This window comes from Miniopterus schreibersii (assembly GCF_964146895.1).
Source record: "Miniopterus schreibersii genome assembly, chromosome: 1".
Lineage (NCBI taxonomy): Eukaryota > Metazoa > Chordata > Mammalia > Chiroptera > Miniopteridae > Miniopterus > Miniopterus schreibersii.
This window is the reverse complement of record NC_138101.1, coordinates 181,547,758-181,561,828: the sequence shown is the minus strand read 5'-3', so window position 1 is coordinate 181,561,828 and position 14,071 is coordinate 181,547,758. Positions and strand designations below refer to the sequence as shown.

The 14,071-nt window shown below is 39.6% G+C and overlaps 1 protein-coding gene across 3 annotated transcripts in view; it reads right to left on the bottom strand.

The window, feature by feature from the left end:
* Positions 1-13,055, bottom strand: part of ZNF410 (zinc finger protein 410) — a 29,871-nt gene extending 16,816 nt beyond the window's left edge. For 2 of the 3 annotated variants that reach the window (XR_013998654.1, XM_081134720.1), the window contains exons 1-3: positions 12,930-13,007; positions 3,418-3,601; positions 2,505-2,640 (exon numbers count right to left, since the gene is read on the bottom strand). Coding sequence is in view for 2 of the 3 variants with exons in the window: in XM_081134720.1 (XP_080990846.1) it covers positions 2,505-2,640; positions 3,418-3,450 (169 nt within the window). In the remaining variant the exon portion in view is untranslated. Of the gene's footprint in view, positions 1-2,504; positions 2,641-3,417; positions 3,602-12,929 lie in introns of all 3 variants that reach the window. The other variant, XM_081134719.1, reaches the window with a different exon arrangement.
* Between the last annotated feature and the right edge of the window lie 1,016 nt (positions 13,056-14,071).

Below are 14,071 nucleotides of genomic sequence, written 5' to 3'. Positions count from 1 at the left end.
CTCTATGAAGCACCTGTCTCCAAAGAGCTCACCATTTTGATACAGAGCACCTAATACCCTTGGAATATCCTTAGTATCTAACACCCTTTTAGGAACAGACAGTATTTTCATTGTACAAATACAAAATTTGCCTCAGAAAAGAACAGAGAGATGGCTTTAAGTTCTAAAGGGAGTCAGCTAAAAAGTGAGGGACATACTCCTCTGACACTTGGCAGTAACTAATAACCAATCATCCACATTTGGGCTTACAGACCCTTTGTCCTTTTGAGGCTAGAAATGGGGTACTTTTTGCCCTCGCCGGTTTGGCTCAGTGGTTAGAGCGTCAGCCCACAGACTGAAGGGTCCCGGGTTTGATTCCAGTCAAGGGAACATACCTAAGTTGCAGGCTCGATCCCCAGCCCTGGTTGGAGAGAATGCAGGGGGCAACCGATCAATGTGTCTCTCTCACATCAATGTTTCTCTCTCTCTCCCCTGTCTACTCTCTGAAAAGCAATGGAAAAAAATATATCCTCAGGTGAGGATTAAAAAAAAAAAAAAAGTTCATAGAGAGACAGTCTGTCATAGAACAACATTGGAAAATAACTGAATATTCATCAACAGTGGTACACATACATATAACAGAATGCTATAGAGCAATGAAACCAAACAAACCATAGCTACACACACAAGGATGAGTTTCACAGAGTAAAAGAAGAAAAGTAAAACAACGTACTTTCATATAATTCTATTAAAGTCCAAAAATAGCTAAAATTAAACTGCATTACTTAGACTTGGGTGGTTACTGGAAACTTGGAAACAAAGAACTGTCTCAAAAGTTAAGGACAGTGGTGACCTATGGAACAACAGAGGTTGTCTTTATCAGGGAGGGCTCCCATGGAGGGCTTCGGAGCTGGCAATGTTCTACTTCTTGATTAAGTGATGGGTATCGCCTTTACAATAATTCTTCAAAATGTATGTCCTTATGGTTTTGTACTTTTCTGTATCTATCGTATGTCTCAAGTAAAAAGAAAACATACAGGCCATGCATGGAATGATACACACATACTTAAGAGGGAGGGGAATGAGATTAGGGAGGTTTGTGCATATAAATTTGCTACTGTAATAGTGTATTTCATGAGCTGAGAGGTGAGTACATACATGAGTTTTCATTTATTATTTATAATTGGTTCTTGAAAATATTTTAAATCAAAATTAAAACTTAAAAGAAGATAATGTGGAAAAGAAGACAGATGCTTTTGCTTCTGTTTGCATTTCCTTTATTACTGTTAAATATTTATTCAGTAAGTTAAAATTGGGAGAAAAAAGTTGAGGGAAAAAAGCCTAATAAAGATCAAATTTTATTGCACATGGAAATGTTCACATATTGCAAATCCATAAGTATCTGGAAAGACTCCATATACTAGTAGAGAAATGGGAACTTGAGAGGTAGAAAGTGTAGAAAACTAGAAGCTAGTTAAAAAAAACCTTAGGTCAACATTGGTTGGTTCATTATATCTGCCCTTTTTGAATCTTTAAACATTGAAAAAGATTTTAAAGTCACTTAAAAAACCAAAGAAAAAGCACCACTAGAAGACAGTAACCAGAAGACTTTAAAACAAATAATTTGTCACCAACAGATTAATATTGATCCTCCCCAAGTTAACATTAATGTTCCAAATTTTAAAGCAAGGACCAGAAAACAAAGAATTCATTCCATCTAAAAATAATGTTCTCCTCAGTAATAGTCAAGTGATAGGACTGCCCTCTTTCTATCCATCCAATGCTAATCTCACTACCTGTGTTTAGCATTCTACTTCATTCTACCTTTCCTGAAGCCTCCTCACCAATTTTCTACATTTTCCATTTTCTCTAACTGGCTCTTTTCTTTTAGCATAAACCACCCTTAAATATTTCAATTCTGAGAAAAGAATTCTTCCATCTATCTTCCATCCTTCTCTTTTTCCTTTCCATAGCAGAGAGTGTTTACAAAGTATGGATACTTCCTCAACCATACTTATCTTACACTAGTATCTCAACCCACTGCAGCCTGGCTTTCTACCCCCTTTCCATGGGACAGGTCCTGCTAAGGTCAACAATGGCCTTGTTGATGCCATCTCACTGGGTCTCTTAGGAACATTTGACACATTGATTATTCCCTTGGGTTCCATGCCTATACTCCGTCAGTATTCCTCATACGACTCTAGCCTTTCCTTCTTCCCTCCTTCACAGGCTCTCCTGCCTTACCCTGTACCTTGAATAGGGAGTTCCAAGGCATTCTACCTTAGCCGTGTTTTCTTCTCACTCTCACGTTCTATGGGTGATCATATCCATTCCTATGGCGTAAACTATCAATGCACTTATAACTTCCATGGTTCCTTTTTCTCCAAGATTCCTAATTTTTACAGTTTCCACCAGTCTGTTATAAAATCAGTTAGCCCATTCCACCCCCATTCCACCAGTACCATAGAGTAGGCTATACTCTTAGGACTATTATTTATCTTATCTGTGGTGTTCTTAATTTTTACCTGGTAACATTAGCCGACTGCATTCTGAGGCCTCAGTCACTGGAAGGAGGGACAAGCAAGTAATGTCTTTAGCTTCCGATTCTACTAGCCCCTGTCCCAATGGGATGGATGTATTCTGAACAAACTGTACCAGGAGCTACGGGGTGGGGGAGGGGAAACAACATAGAGAAATACAGGTTGTTAGGAATGGATATAAACCTCTGAATTTCCCAAAAGGTGATGATGTAATTAAGTATTGATTGCTCACTAGTCTCAGCCATATTCACTGAAAAACTAGATTAACAACAAATAAAATTTAAAGTTATTTTTATTGCCCTAGCCAGTTTGGCTCAGTGGTTAGAGCATTGGCCCACAGACTGAAGGGTCCCGGGTTTGATTCTGGCCAAGGGCATGTACCTCAGTTGCAGGCTCAATCCCCGGCCCTGGTCGGGGCTCATATGGGAGGCAGCCAGTAGATATGTCTCTCTCACATCGATATTTCTTTCTCTTTCTCTCTCTCTCTCCCTTCCACTCTCTCTGAAAAGCAATGGAAAAAGTATCCTTGGGTTAGGATTTATAAATAAATGTTTGTGGTAGTAAATATTTATATATGTATACACACATTATACATATATGCTATATATATGAAATAACATTGTCATAATTATCTAAATGTATGATTTTGCACTTATTTAAATAACAAATATTAAAAGTCATAAGAGGTAAAAACAGAATTCTTAAATCTTTGAGAAAGTACTTAGTAACAGAAAAATAATAAACCAGTAGTTACAACCAAGAAAATATGGCCCACAAAGACTAAAATTTTACTATCTGGCCCATTACAGAAAAAGTTTGCTGACTCCTGAACTAAATAAGGACAAACTCTGGAACACAGCCCACTAGAAAGAAAAGGAAACAAGTTGACTGGGCTCACCTCTGGTTTGGATTCTAACTCATCTGATAACATTGATTCAGCTTCCAAATCCTGTAGCTGTTCAGGGGACAGGTTAAAATTTTAATTCAGAGTCAATGACACCTTCCTGTTTATGCTCATATTCCTCTAGGAAATGCTATGTTTTTCCTCTAAGATGCTGTACTGGGTGGGTAATCAATTTAGCCTAAAACGGGAAAAAGAGAGAGAGAATTAAGAGCAGAGGAAAAATGTAGCTAAATGAACAAAGACTTCATCATACAGGAATGGGCAAAAATAGGCTTACAGTTGTAACATTCTTTTGAGTTAAAAGTTATTGTAATAAATATAACCTGCATGTCTTTTTCCATACAAACAGCTGTAAACCTACTTTTGCCACCCCAGTATTATCCACAACAAGCAAGCAAATAAATAATTCCGCCTAAAACATCTGTTTTAAAATAGATTAAGCCCAACAGGTATCAAAACCCGTAAAAAGTTATATTTTGATATAGAATTTCTACTTCTACTAATCTATTCTAAGAAAAAGTCTTACATATGGGAAAAGCTATATGTCCAAAGAATTTCATCTTATCATCTACGATAATAAACAATTGCAAGCAACATATAAATACACATTTATACCCAACAATGGGAGAGTGTTGATTAAATTACACCCAACAATTAGAAAATGTTGGTTAAGTTACAAAATTACAAAAACAAACTACAAAATTACACACTTGCCAATATTAAAACTAGTTAAGATAAGCATAAGAAAAAGTAAAAGGAAATTCGAACAGCTGTGATAGTAGTTACATCGGGTGGTAGGATGGTGTGACTTTTTTCTTTTCTCAAATGCCCAGTTTTTCTAAAAATAGTTATACAGTCAGTCAAAATTTGAATAGTGGTTCCCAAAAATAGTACTCTGGGGACCCTGATGCAGCTATAAATTCTTACTTTCTTATAGCTTTTTTTCTTTTCTTTCAGGATTTTGGCAGAGAGAGTTCACTTTATATTGTATAATTTTTGCTAAAACTGGGAGCACTACTATATACAAAGTGGTCATACAGTGTAAAATGTATACTCAGGATGGGAGTTTTCCATTAATACCAAGGCAAAGTGAAAAGATATGCTCTACAAAAAGAGCGTTTAGAAGTACCTAAATAAATGTTATTGCCATGAACGTTCCTTCCTCTCCCCCCCCCCGTTAGCTGCCAGAAATCTGTATTTTTCATCATTAAAAACCACTTACAAGATGTAAATAAAATTTTAAGTTTCCCACATAAAGCAGTATAAATCTCCAACTTTTCCTTCCACACACATTTTTCTTATTCAAGCACTATAATAAAATAACTCAATGTGGCTTATCCATCCCTCTTTTTACATTGAAAGGAACCAAGGCTTAGTACATCACTTGCCCAAGTTATTAAGCTGCAGAGCCAAACTCCTAACCTCAGAGCAGGTTGGCATGAATAGTTGGCATGAATAGTGAGTGATTACATCTCTCTAAATTTGATCTTGAATCACCAGGGTTTAAGAATTCCTTTTCCTCAATTCCAGCTCAACTCAAGACACCAAGAAATTACCACATGTTTAGGTTATCCTTAAGTTTCCTCTAATTTTGAGATTCCAGGATTGTAAAATCTCTAAGAACCTAGACAACTGTTTACTCTCTTTATATTTGTTAGATTTTTTTAAAAAAACTAATGGTGCTGGCTTCAGGGACAGGTTTCTGTTTCCTTACCTAATGAAAAATGATGGATATGAACATGAGCCCTGAAAAAGGGAAAAATCAGATACAGCAGATCTTAAACATGTTTGCAAAGCTGTAATAACAAGTTGGAGAAGGGAGCTGTCACCTCTCTGATAATTTAAGGGCCACCTCTAGATCACCATTTCTCAATCCATGGGTATCTATGACATCCTTTTATTTTAGTGTTTTCATTTCAATGATAATCTTAAAAATTAGCACAAATACTTTCTGAAACAAATGGGTATCGGTATTATAACTGAGTTCTGCCATAAAATTTTCATATCCAAATTTGTGGTTTGTATGTGTGCTATATAAACAAAAGAAAGAATAGTCTGATGCAGCAGAATAGGCAGGCTGACCTCAAAAGAATCTGTATTGGAGCACTCAGTACCAGAGCAATGTACTGTGTGGATCTCATCTTTAACACAGCACTAGTTAAGTGTGACAGTAAATTCAATTCAATTCTATTCCCAATTCCAGTTACCCATTTAACAGATTTCAAAAGCTGCAATGCAAATCTTTTTTTAAACAACAGCTTCACTGAGATATAACTCACATACCATACAATTCACTTATTTAAAGAGTACAAATAAATTGTTTTTAGTATAGTCACAGTTTGCAACCATAACCACAATTAATTCTACATTTTCGTCATCCCAAAAAAGAAAGCCTGTACCCACTTTCTCCCAAACCCTCCACTAACCAGACCTTGGCAACTACTAACCTACTTTCTACCTGTGTGGATTTATCTACTCTGGACATTTCTTATATGTGATCTTTTATGCCTGGCTGCTTTCACTTAGCATTTCGTTTTCAAGGTTTATCCTTGTTGTAGCATGCATTAATACTTCATTTCTTTTTGTTGCCAAATAATATTCTACTTATGGATATACATTTTATTTATGAAATTATCAGTTGATGCTCACTGGGTTGTTTCCACAGTTTGGCGATTATGCATATACTGCTATGAACACTCATGTACAAGCTTTTGTGTGGACATATGTTCTCATCCTTTTCTGTACACATTTAGGAGTGAAATCGCCAGGTCATATGGTAACTCTATGTTTAACCTCTTAAGGAATACCAGGCTGTTTTCCAAAGTGGTGTGTCACATACAGTAGCTTATGAGAGGGATCCAATTTCCCCACACCCTCACCAACTCTTGTAAGTATCTGCCTTTTTTATCACAGCCATCCTAATGGGTGTGAAGTGGTAACTTACTGTGGGTTTTTGGTTTGTTTGTTTTTTGTAAAATATGTTTTTATTGATTTCAGAGACAGGAAGGGAGAGGGAGAGACAGATAGAAACACCAACGATGAGAGAGAATCATTGATCAGCTGCTTCCTGCATGACCCCTACTGGGGATAGAGCCCAAAAACCTTAGCATGTGCCCTGAATGGAATCTAACCGTGACCTCCTGGTTCATAGGTTGACGCTCAACCACTGAGCTATCTTTTCCTGTGCTTATTGGACACTTATAAATCTCTTTTGGAGGAATTCCTAATCAGGCTGGTGGCCTACTTTTAAATTATTTGTCTTTTTATTACTGCATTGTAAGGTTCTTTATATATTCTAGATATGTCCCTTATCAGCCATATGATCTGCACAACCTTTCTTCCATTCTACGTTATCTTTTTACCTGTGAAGCAAATCTTCAACTGAACAAGGCAATTTTAACTCTATATAGTTATCAAACAATACCTCATTAAAACTGGCATTCAAGGACTTCTTAGGCACCTTTGCTTAAATATAAGATCTGATTATCATAAACTGCGTAACAATGCTTTGACATTATAAATACTACCTTGTATAATATCCTCTGCATTAGTATTACAAGAGTTAAAATTTAGAAACAGATGAAATATATTACTGAATCCAAGGCTAAATCTTTCCACTGCTAAGCTCAACTTTAAATATGTATTTCATTGTAATAAAACAGTATCTCTACCACATAATATGAATGTTAATTTGAATTTTCTTGTTTTATGGTGTTGTTTATATTTGTATATTTACTCATAAAGATATTAATCCATGGCAACAATTGATATAATCCTGATAACCTAAATTTTATGATGTATATGGTTCCCTATGGCCATCAAAACATATTAGACTGCTTAAAGAAAATAATCTTTATTTAGCGTATAGTTTTAGAAATCCACTGACAGTGGCACTGCTATTATTGATTTGTAAATTTGTTTTGATGTTATAGTTGATTAAGAGCTATAAAGGCTCGGTGTAAGAGGTGTAAGGATTACCTAGCTTTATGTTTGAACATATTTAGAATATTTATAATAAAAATAATTTGCCAGTATGGGGAGGGGGTCCCCAGTGCAATGTTTTTCCTTTAAATGCAATTTACATGACACTGGAGTGAAAGGCACTGCTCTTACTCAAAGGGAAGCTATTTTCAAGAAAATTATGAGTCTCAGAGGAAATTTCTTCCCAGGTTTTTTAATGCCATTAACTAAGATAAGAGATTAGAAATGCAATATACAGAGCAGTCACCTGTATCACCCAAAGTTCTTCAATGTAGACAATAATATTTGTTCGTTTTTATTTTGTATCTGTAGCTGGTGGACAGGCAAATTGTATCTTTGTTTATTTTTAAATAGAAAATTTAAATGTACTAATTTAGCTCCATAAATAATAGAAGAGACAATGACATTTAACTATCAGCAATCAAGGCCCAGCCCACCGAATCGTATTTTCCACAAATCATAAATAAGGAATCTTGGCTTTAGATAGAGTTCACAACAAAACAAACTGATCTCAGAAACCCAGGGATTGGTCAAAGTAGTGCTGTTCAGATCCTATCTCCCTCTCCCCTTGGTAACAACCAAATTTTACTGTGTACATGGTTCCCTGTGACCATCAAAGCATATTAGACTGCTTAAAAAAAAAAACCACACAAAAACAATCTTGGTCGAGCATATATTATACTTTTTAGAAATCCACTGTCCCTGCTGATACTGAGGAGGACGAGGAGACCATTTACTCTCAAGTGTCCTTGGTTTAGGGAAGATAGGATTTATTAGGTGGCCACACATGCTGTTTAACTATCTGTCTGTTTCCCTATTCCACTTGTCCTGGAATTTTCCTAGCTTCCACTATGCTATAACACATTTGCACAAAGGTTAAAATAAAGCACATGATTTCAACCAAAAGGACTAGTCTCTCTGACCATGAGCCAATCTGCTTCTCAGCTCCCCTCATCTCCACCTGTGGCTGACCACAGATGTAGACCCAGACAAATCAGTAATGGTTAAAAAAGGAAAACAAAAATTCTACTAATAGTAGTAAATTACAAAGACCAAAAATTAAAATTTATTTTAAAAGAGCAGTTTCAATTTTGGTATAAAACGGTAGTGCCGGGAATAGAAAAACAAGGTAAGTTTCTATATCATACCTAGCATATTATGGGAGTTGATTAAATTCTAATGAAAGAAATTTGGAATACAGAATTGCGGAGTCAAAGTAAGTTTAGAAACTGTAGGATCACCCTGGGCCTTCTCCTTTCTCTTCCTAGGATCTTCTGGGTGCTCCATTCCTACAGCCCTGAATTTTATTTCAGTCTCCTCTCCATTTCTCTACATTCCTAATTCTCTACAAGCCAAATTCATCAAGAGAGTTATCTCCATTTTCTCATCTCTAATCATTACCCAACTCTATCAATTCGCCAAAACCTTTCTTGTAAAGATTACCCATGATGTTCATGTTGCCAAATCCAATGGACACTTTGCTGTCCTCATCTTATTTGATCTTTGCAATAGACAACCACTGTTTTTGCCTGTCCTACATTCATTTCCCCTGCTTGGGTAACACAACACACATTTTGTTTGGGGATCTACCCCTCCCATTGATTACATTCTTGGCAGGACTGTAGATTGAAGTGTTCTTTTCTACCCTGGCCAACTACTGGACACTTGACCCATGTTGAATAAATCTGACACTTTTCCTCAGAATGTGAATCCTAAAAAACTAAGGACTGAAAATTGCTGCAGCAGTCCATTCATTCTAGTAGTGCAGTTAGCAGCTTCCCCTGGGGCTGCTCATATTCCTACCCTTTATAAAGCCAGGGCCTTCAGCATTTCCTTTGGTCCTGTGAGCTGCCCACATCCTTGTTATAAATTCCTCTTCTGAAGTAAATTGGTCACTTGCCACCAAAGAGGCATAACTGACATTGTCTCTCAGAAGCACTGCCTCCCTTCCTCAAACACTACTCTCTTTGTTTCCAAGATACATGTTCCTTATTTCACTACTACTTTAGCAGCCATTTCTCGAGTCTCCTTTGAGAACTCCTATATTCCTTCTCCACTCAGCCCCTAAATGTTAATGGTCCTCAGGATAGTCTTTGGACCCTCTTTTCTTCCTATACTCTCTCCCTTCTGTGAATTCATCCAGATCCGTGGCTTTAAATGATATGGTCTCCAAAATGTTTATCTGTAGTCCAGATATCTCCTCTGAGCTGCAGGCTTGTATATCCAAATGCTTACTTGACATCTCTACCTAACATTTTAAACTTGATATCTCAATTTTAACATGTCCAGAAGAAATTCTCTCTCAAGCCTGTTTCCCATCATTCCCTGCCAGAACTTCTTACCACAACCCTCTACTCAAAAACCACTCTTTACTTCATTTAGGAGTAATTTTTTTTAAAAATATATCTTTATTGATTTCAGAGAGAGGAAAGGAGAGGGAAAGAGAGAGACAGAAACATCAATGATGAGTCACTGATTGGCTGCCTCCTGCATGCCCCCGACCAACCTGGGACCGGGACTGCAACCCGGGCATGTGCCCTGACCAGGAATCGAATCTGATCACCCAGATCCCAGGTCTACGCTCAACTGCTGAGCCACGCCCAGCCAGGCTAGGAGTAATTTTTATTACTTTCTTTCCTCTGCTCCCAACATTCAATCCAGCTGCAAGCCCTATTGACTCTATCTCCAAAAGGGGAAATATAGCAAATCCACCTACTTCTTTCTCAACTGCCACCACCATACTCCAGGCCACCATCAACTCTTGCCCTAAAGTACTGCTACTGCGTCCTAACTGGTCTCGCTGCTTCTGCTCTTGTCACCCTCCTTTCTATTCTCTTCACAACAGTAAATATCATCTTAAAATATGAATCCTATTATATATACCTCCCTGCTTGAAACTTCTGTAGGCTTTTCCATATGTATAGACAAAACCTAAACTCCTTATTCTGGCCTATAGGAACCTACGTGAGCCATTCCTGCCTCTCCACACTCTGGAGTCAACCTCCTTTACTTGTTCACCGAGCCCCAGAGGAGGGAAATCTCCCTTAGTTCCTAGAGCACATTAAGCTCTTTCTTATATTAGGAATTTGCACATGACATTTGTTCTCTCAGAATGCTTTTACCCCTCTTTTCCATTGGTTAGCTCTTTTTTGTTGTTGTTTTAATCCTTCAGAGTTCAGTTAAACTTTTAACTCACTTAGAAAGCTTTCCCTGATATCTTACTCAAAGAAGGTTCTCCACACTCCAACCTTTATTTTCTACCTCTACTGTCTTCACTTAATCACAATTTCTAATTCTTTCATTTGTTTTTATACAGTATTTATTTTGTCTGGCTACCCCCTAAATTGAAGGCTCCATAAACAAGGGAAAGAACTAGTCTTGTTCACTACTATATCTTCCAGCACAGTGCCTGGCACAGTACTTTATATAAGTCATAAGGAATTTAGGTCTCTTAGAGTCATTTCTGATACTGTGAAGCTCCAAGTTGTTCTTTACTATGAGCTTAAAGGGCTTCCATACAAGGTTCCATGTAAGCACCTAGTAGGCACTAAATACCTGTATAATAAATGAATGACATTGCAAATGATACCTAAATTTTTGTCTTTATTCCTGACCTCTCTTCTGAACTTCAAACTTTCATTTCTAACTGCTTGCTACTATCTCCACGTAGATATCCAATAGCAACTCAAACCCAACAATGTACAAAATCCAGATTATCATCTCCCCCACCAAACCTGTTCTTCCTGTATTATCCATTTCAATTATTGCCCAATCTTCCTCCCACTCAGCTGCAAATTCTAGGTCTTTAACAATCTCTCTCATCTTTCCTATTTAAATAATCCCAGTGGTTCTGATTCCCCCAAACTTATTCCTACTGTAATGTCCTGTTTAGGTCTCTTATTATCTTTCAACTACACTATTAAAATAGGCTTCTAATTGACTACCCAGCCCTTAAATTTCCCTTTCCAATCCATCTTTTATGCAGCCACTCGAGTTACCTTTCCAAAACACAGAAATGCTTATATCACTCCCCTTACTCAAAGTTCAGTGCACCTAAGCGTGGCATTCAAATACTCTACATGTCCTCGAACACCGTTCCAGTTCCAGCATCCACTATATTCCTTAACAAACTATTTATTCCAGCCCACACTAAACTCACTATTAAATGAACATAGTAACCTTTGTCAGTGCTCAAGGTCTTTGCTTGGGACAGTTCTTCAACCGGTAATCAGCATCCCCAGTCTAATTCTGATCTTGTGAAATCCTTTCCAGCCTTTAAAATCCAACTCAAATTGCATCTCCTCCATGAAGACTCTCTGATCCTTTCCCTCCAGTCGAAACAAATCTGTCCTTAAGTTTAACCCCTCTTTAGACATTATTTCACCCTCCTTTGGATATTAGTTGTCTACATGGAAATTTTTCTCCTCGGTTAGGTTTACTGAGTTTATTCACCCTTCTTCCATTAACCTAGGACACTGCTGTGTACAAAGTAAACACTCAGGAAATATTTGCTGAAAAAAAATAAATCTGTAAAGTAAAAAAAGGGGGGCAAAAACTAGAGATTAAGTAATTTGCCAAAAATTAGGCATCTACTTAGACGCAAACCTTCAAAAACTAGAACCTAAATCTTTTGACTGCTGGTTTAGTTGCCTTTACTATGTCCACACGAAGACAAAGTGGAATTTCTTCCTCAACATCAAAATGTCCCTGACTGTATTTTAAAATGTTTCTTTTATTCTTTTTGCAAATATGCTTCACTGACCTTTTGCCAAAGTGAGGAAGAAATGCAAATTCTTAGTCCAAGTTAATAATGTTTAACTTCCAAATAGTGCCTAAATGCATTTCAGAGCCTCATGAGCAAGTGAAACAAACTTTAATAAGCTAATTGGATTCTTTTATCTGAAGACACCTCAGAGGATAAATTCAATCTGCTGTAAACACAGCCCACCCCCACTCCCACCCCCACCCCACCCTCGCCCCCGCCCCCGCCTGGAAATGACAGGCGAAGCAGAAACCCGCAGTCCAGCCCCTCCGAGTCGGCAGCCTTCCTTCTTCTAGACCCGGAAAGTAAGGGGATATATGAACGAAGACCGTAGCTCTGGGATGAAATATCCAGGGCAGAGTCCCCTTGGCATCGTATTTTCCCAGTACAACGGCCTCAGTGTCAGGCCCCAAGGTCCGCGGGCAGGCCCTGGCTGCGAGCGCAGTCCGGGAGCCCCCGCCCAGGGCATCCGCGGACTCCGGCTTTCTCAGGACGGTCTAGTTCCCACGCTCCGGCCCCAAAACCAAGCAAAGGAGCCGAAACATCGGCCCAAAACCCCGCGAGGGGAAGGGTCCAAGCCGTGGGGCTTCAGACCGGCCGCTCCCGGGCCCGCCAGATCCCGCAGGGGTGCCCAAGGGGGGCGGTTTCCTTGTCCTCTCCGGGGGGCGACCTCGGCACGAGCCCCCGAGGAGCCGGTACTGGCTCCCTCCCTTTCGGGGACCGCCTAGCCCAGCAAGTGGGTCCGACCCGCCCCGGAGCTCACCTTCCGTCCCCAGCAGCAGTCCGCCTGTCGGTTCCGAATTCCGTCCACACACAGCGTCTTCCGGCTCCTGCCGGAAGCAGGTTGAGCGCGGGACAGGAAGTTTGGCCGCCCCCCCCCCCCCCCCCCCCGCACACACCCACTTTCTCGCCACCGGGCAGGTGGGGGCCGCCGGGTGCGGGGTTTCCGGCGAGGGGCCGCTGCCCCTGGCGACTTGCAGCGCAGGGCTCCGTGCCCGGACGGAAGGAGCCGCGGTCTCCCACTGCCCACGCATTCCCTCTCGGCCTTCGGGGCTCCTTGGTCAGCGAAGCCAGAAGAACGGGGTCGGTTCGCTTAGCCGTGACGTCACTGCTGCCCCGCAGCTACGGGTGCGGTCGTTTTTCCTGTCTGCTGAGATCAGTACTGGCTACAGTGGAGGCAAGCGAGGAAAAAGGTCACTAAGACATTTCTCGGTTCTCAGTGAAGAGGACCTCGAAGCTTCCCCGCCCGAGAAAAGGGAACTTGCAGAATCTAGTTCTGCATGGTACGCAGGGCAGGGTAAGAATTGAGACTCAAGGGTAGAACTTTTTTTTGGAATATGAATTCCCTAGCGTCTGGGTTCCACATATTTGGATGTAAAGAGCTCTCGGGTGTCTTGACCTCTTGAAATTACTGGTTTTTTGATGCTGTTGCTTGGCGAAATATGAACTCAACGAAGATAGCGGCAGTGGGAATTAAAAGAGTTCTCTAAGAAAGGCATTTTCCAGATTAAAGTCAGGCCTTGATGGCAAGCACGTAAGTGGGTGAGAGAGCAGTAGTTTGAGTACACAAACGGCGGTGGTTTAAAGAACAAAGGAGAAACACGGTTCAGGGAAAGATAATTCCTCTTTAGATAAAGCGAATTTATCGCAGTTGCTAAGGGGATCTTTACTTGGGGGTAAAAGTCCCGAGCTCAAGTAAGAAAAGTCAGAAGTAGAGGTGTAGATGTGGGAGTTACCAACATACAGAGATGAGATGGTCCAGGAAAAGTATATGAAACAAAGAAGAGAAGGCCACAGAAGCCAACTGGAATGACTGACTACTAACTCAATTTGAAACTACTTTCTATAAATACTGCCAACAAAGGTATATTGCAGCATGTAAACAGGTGACCATAAACCAGCAGG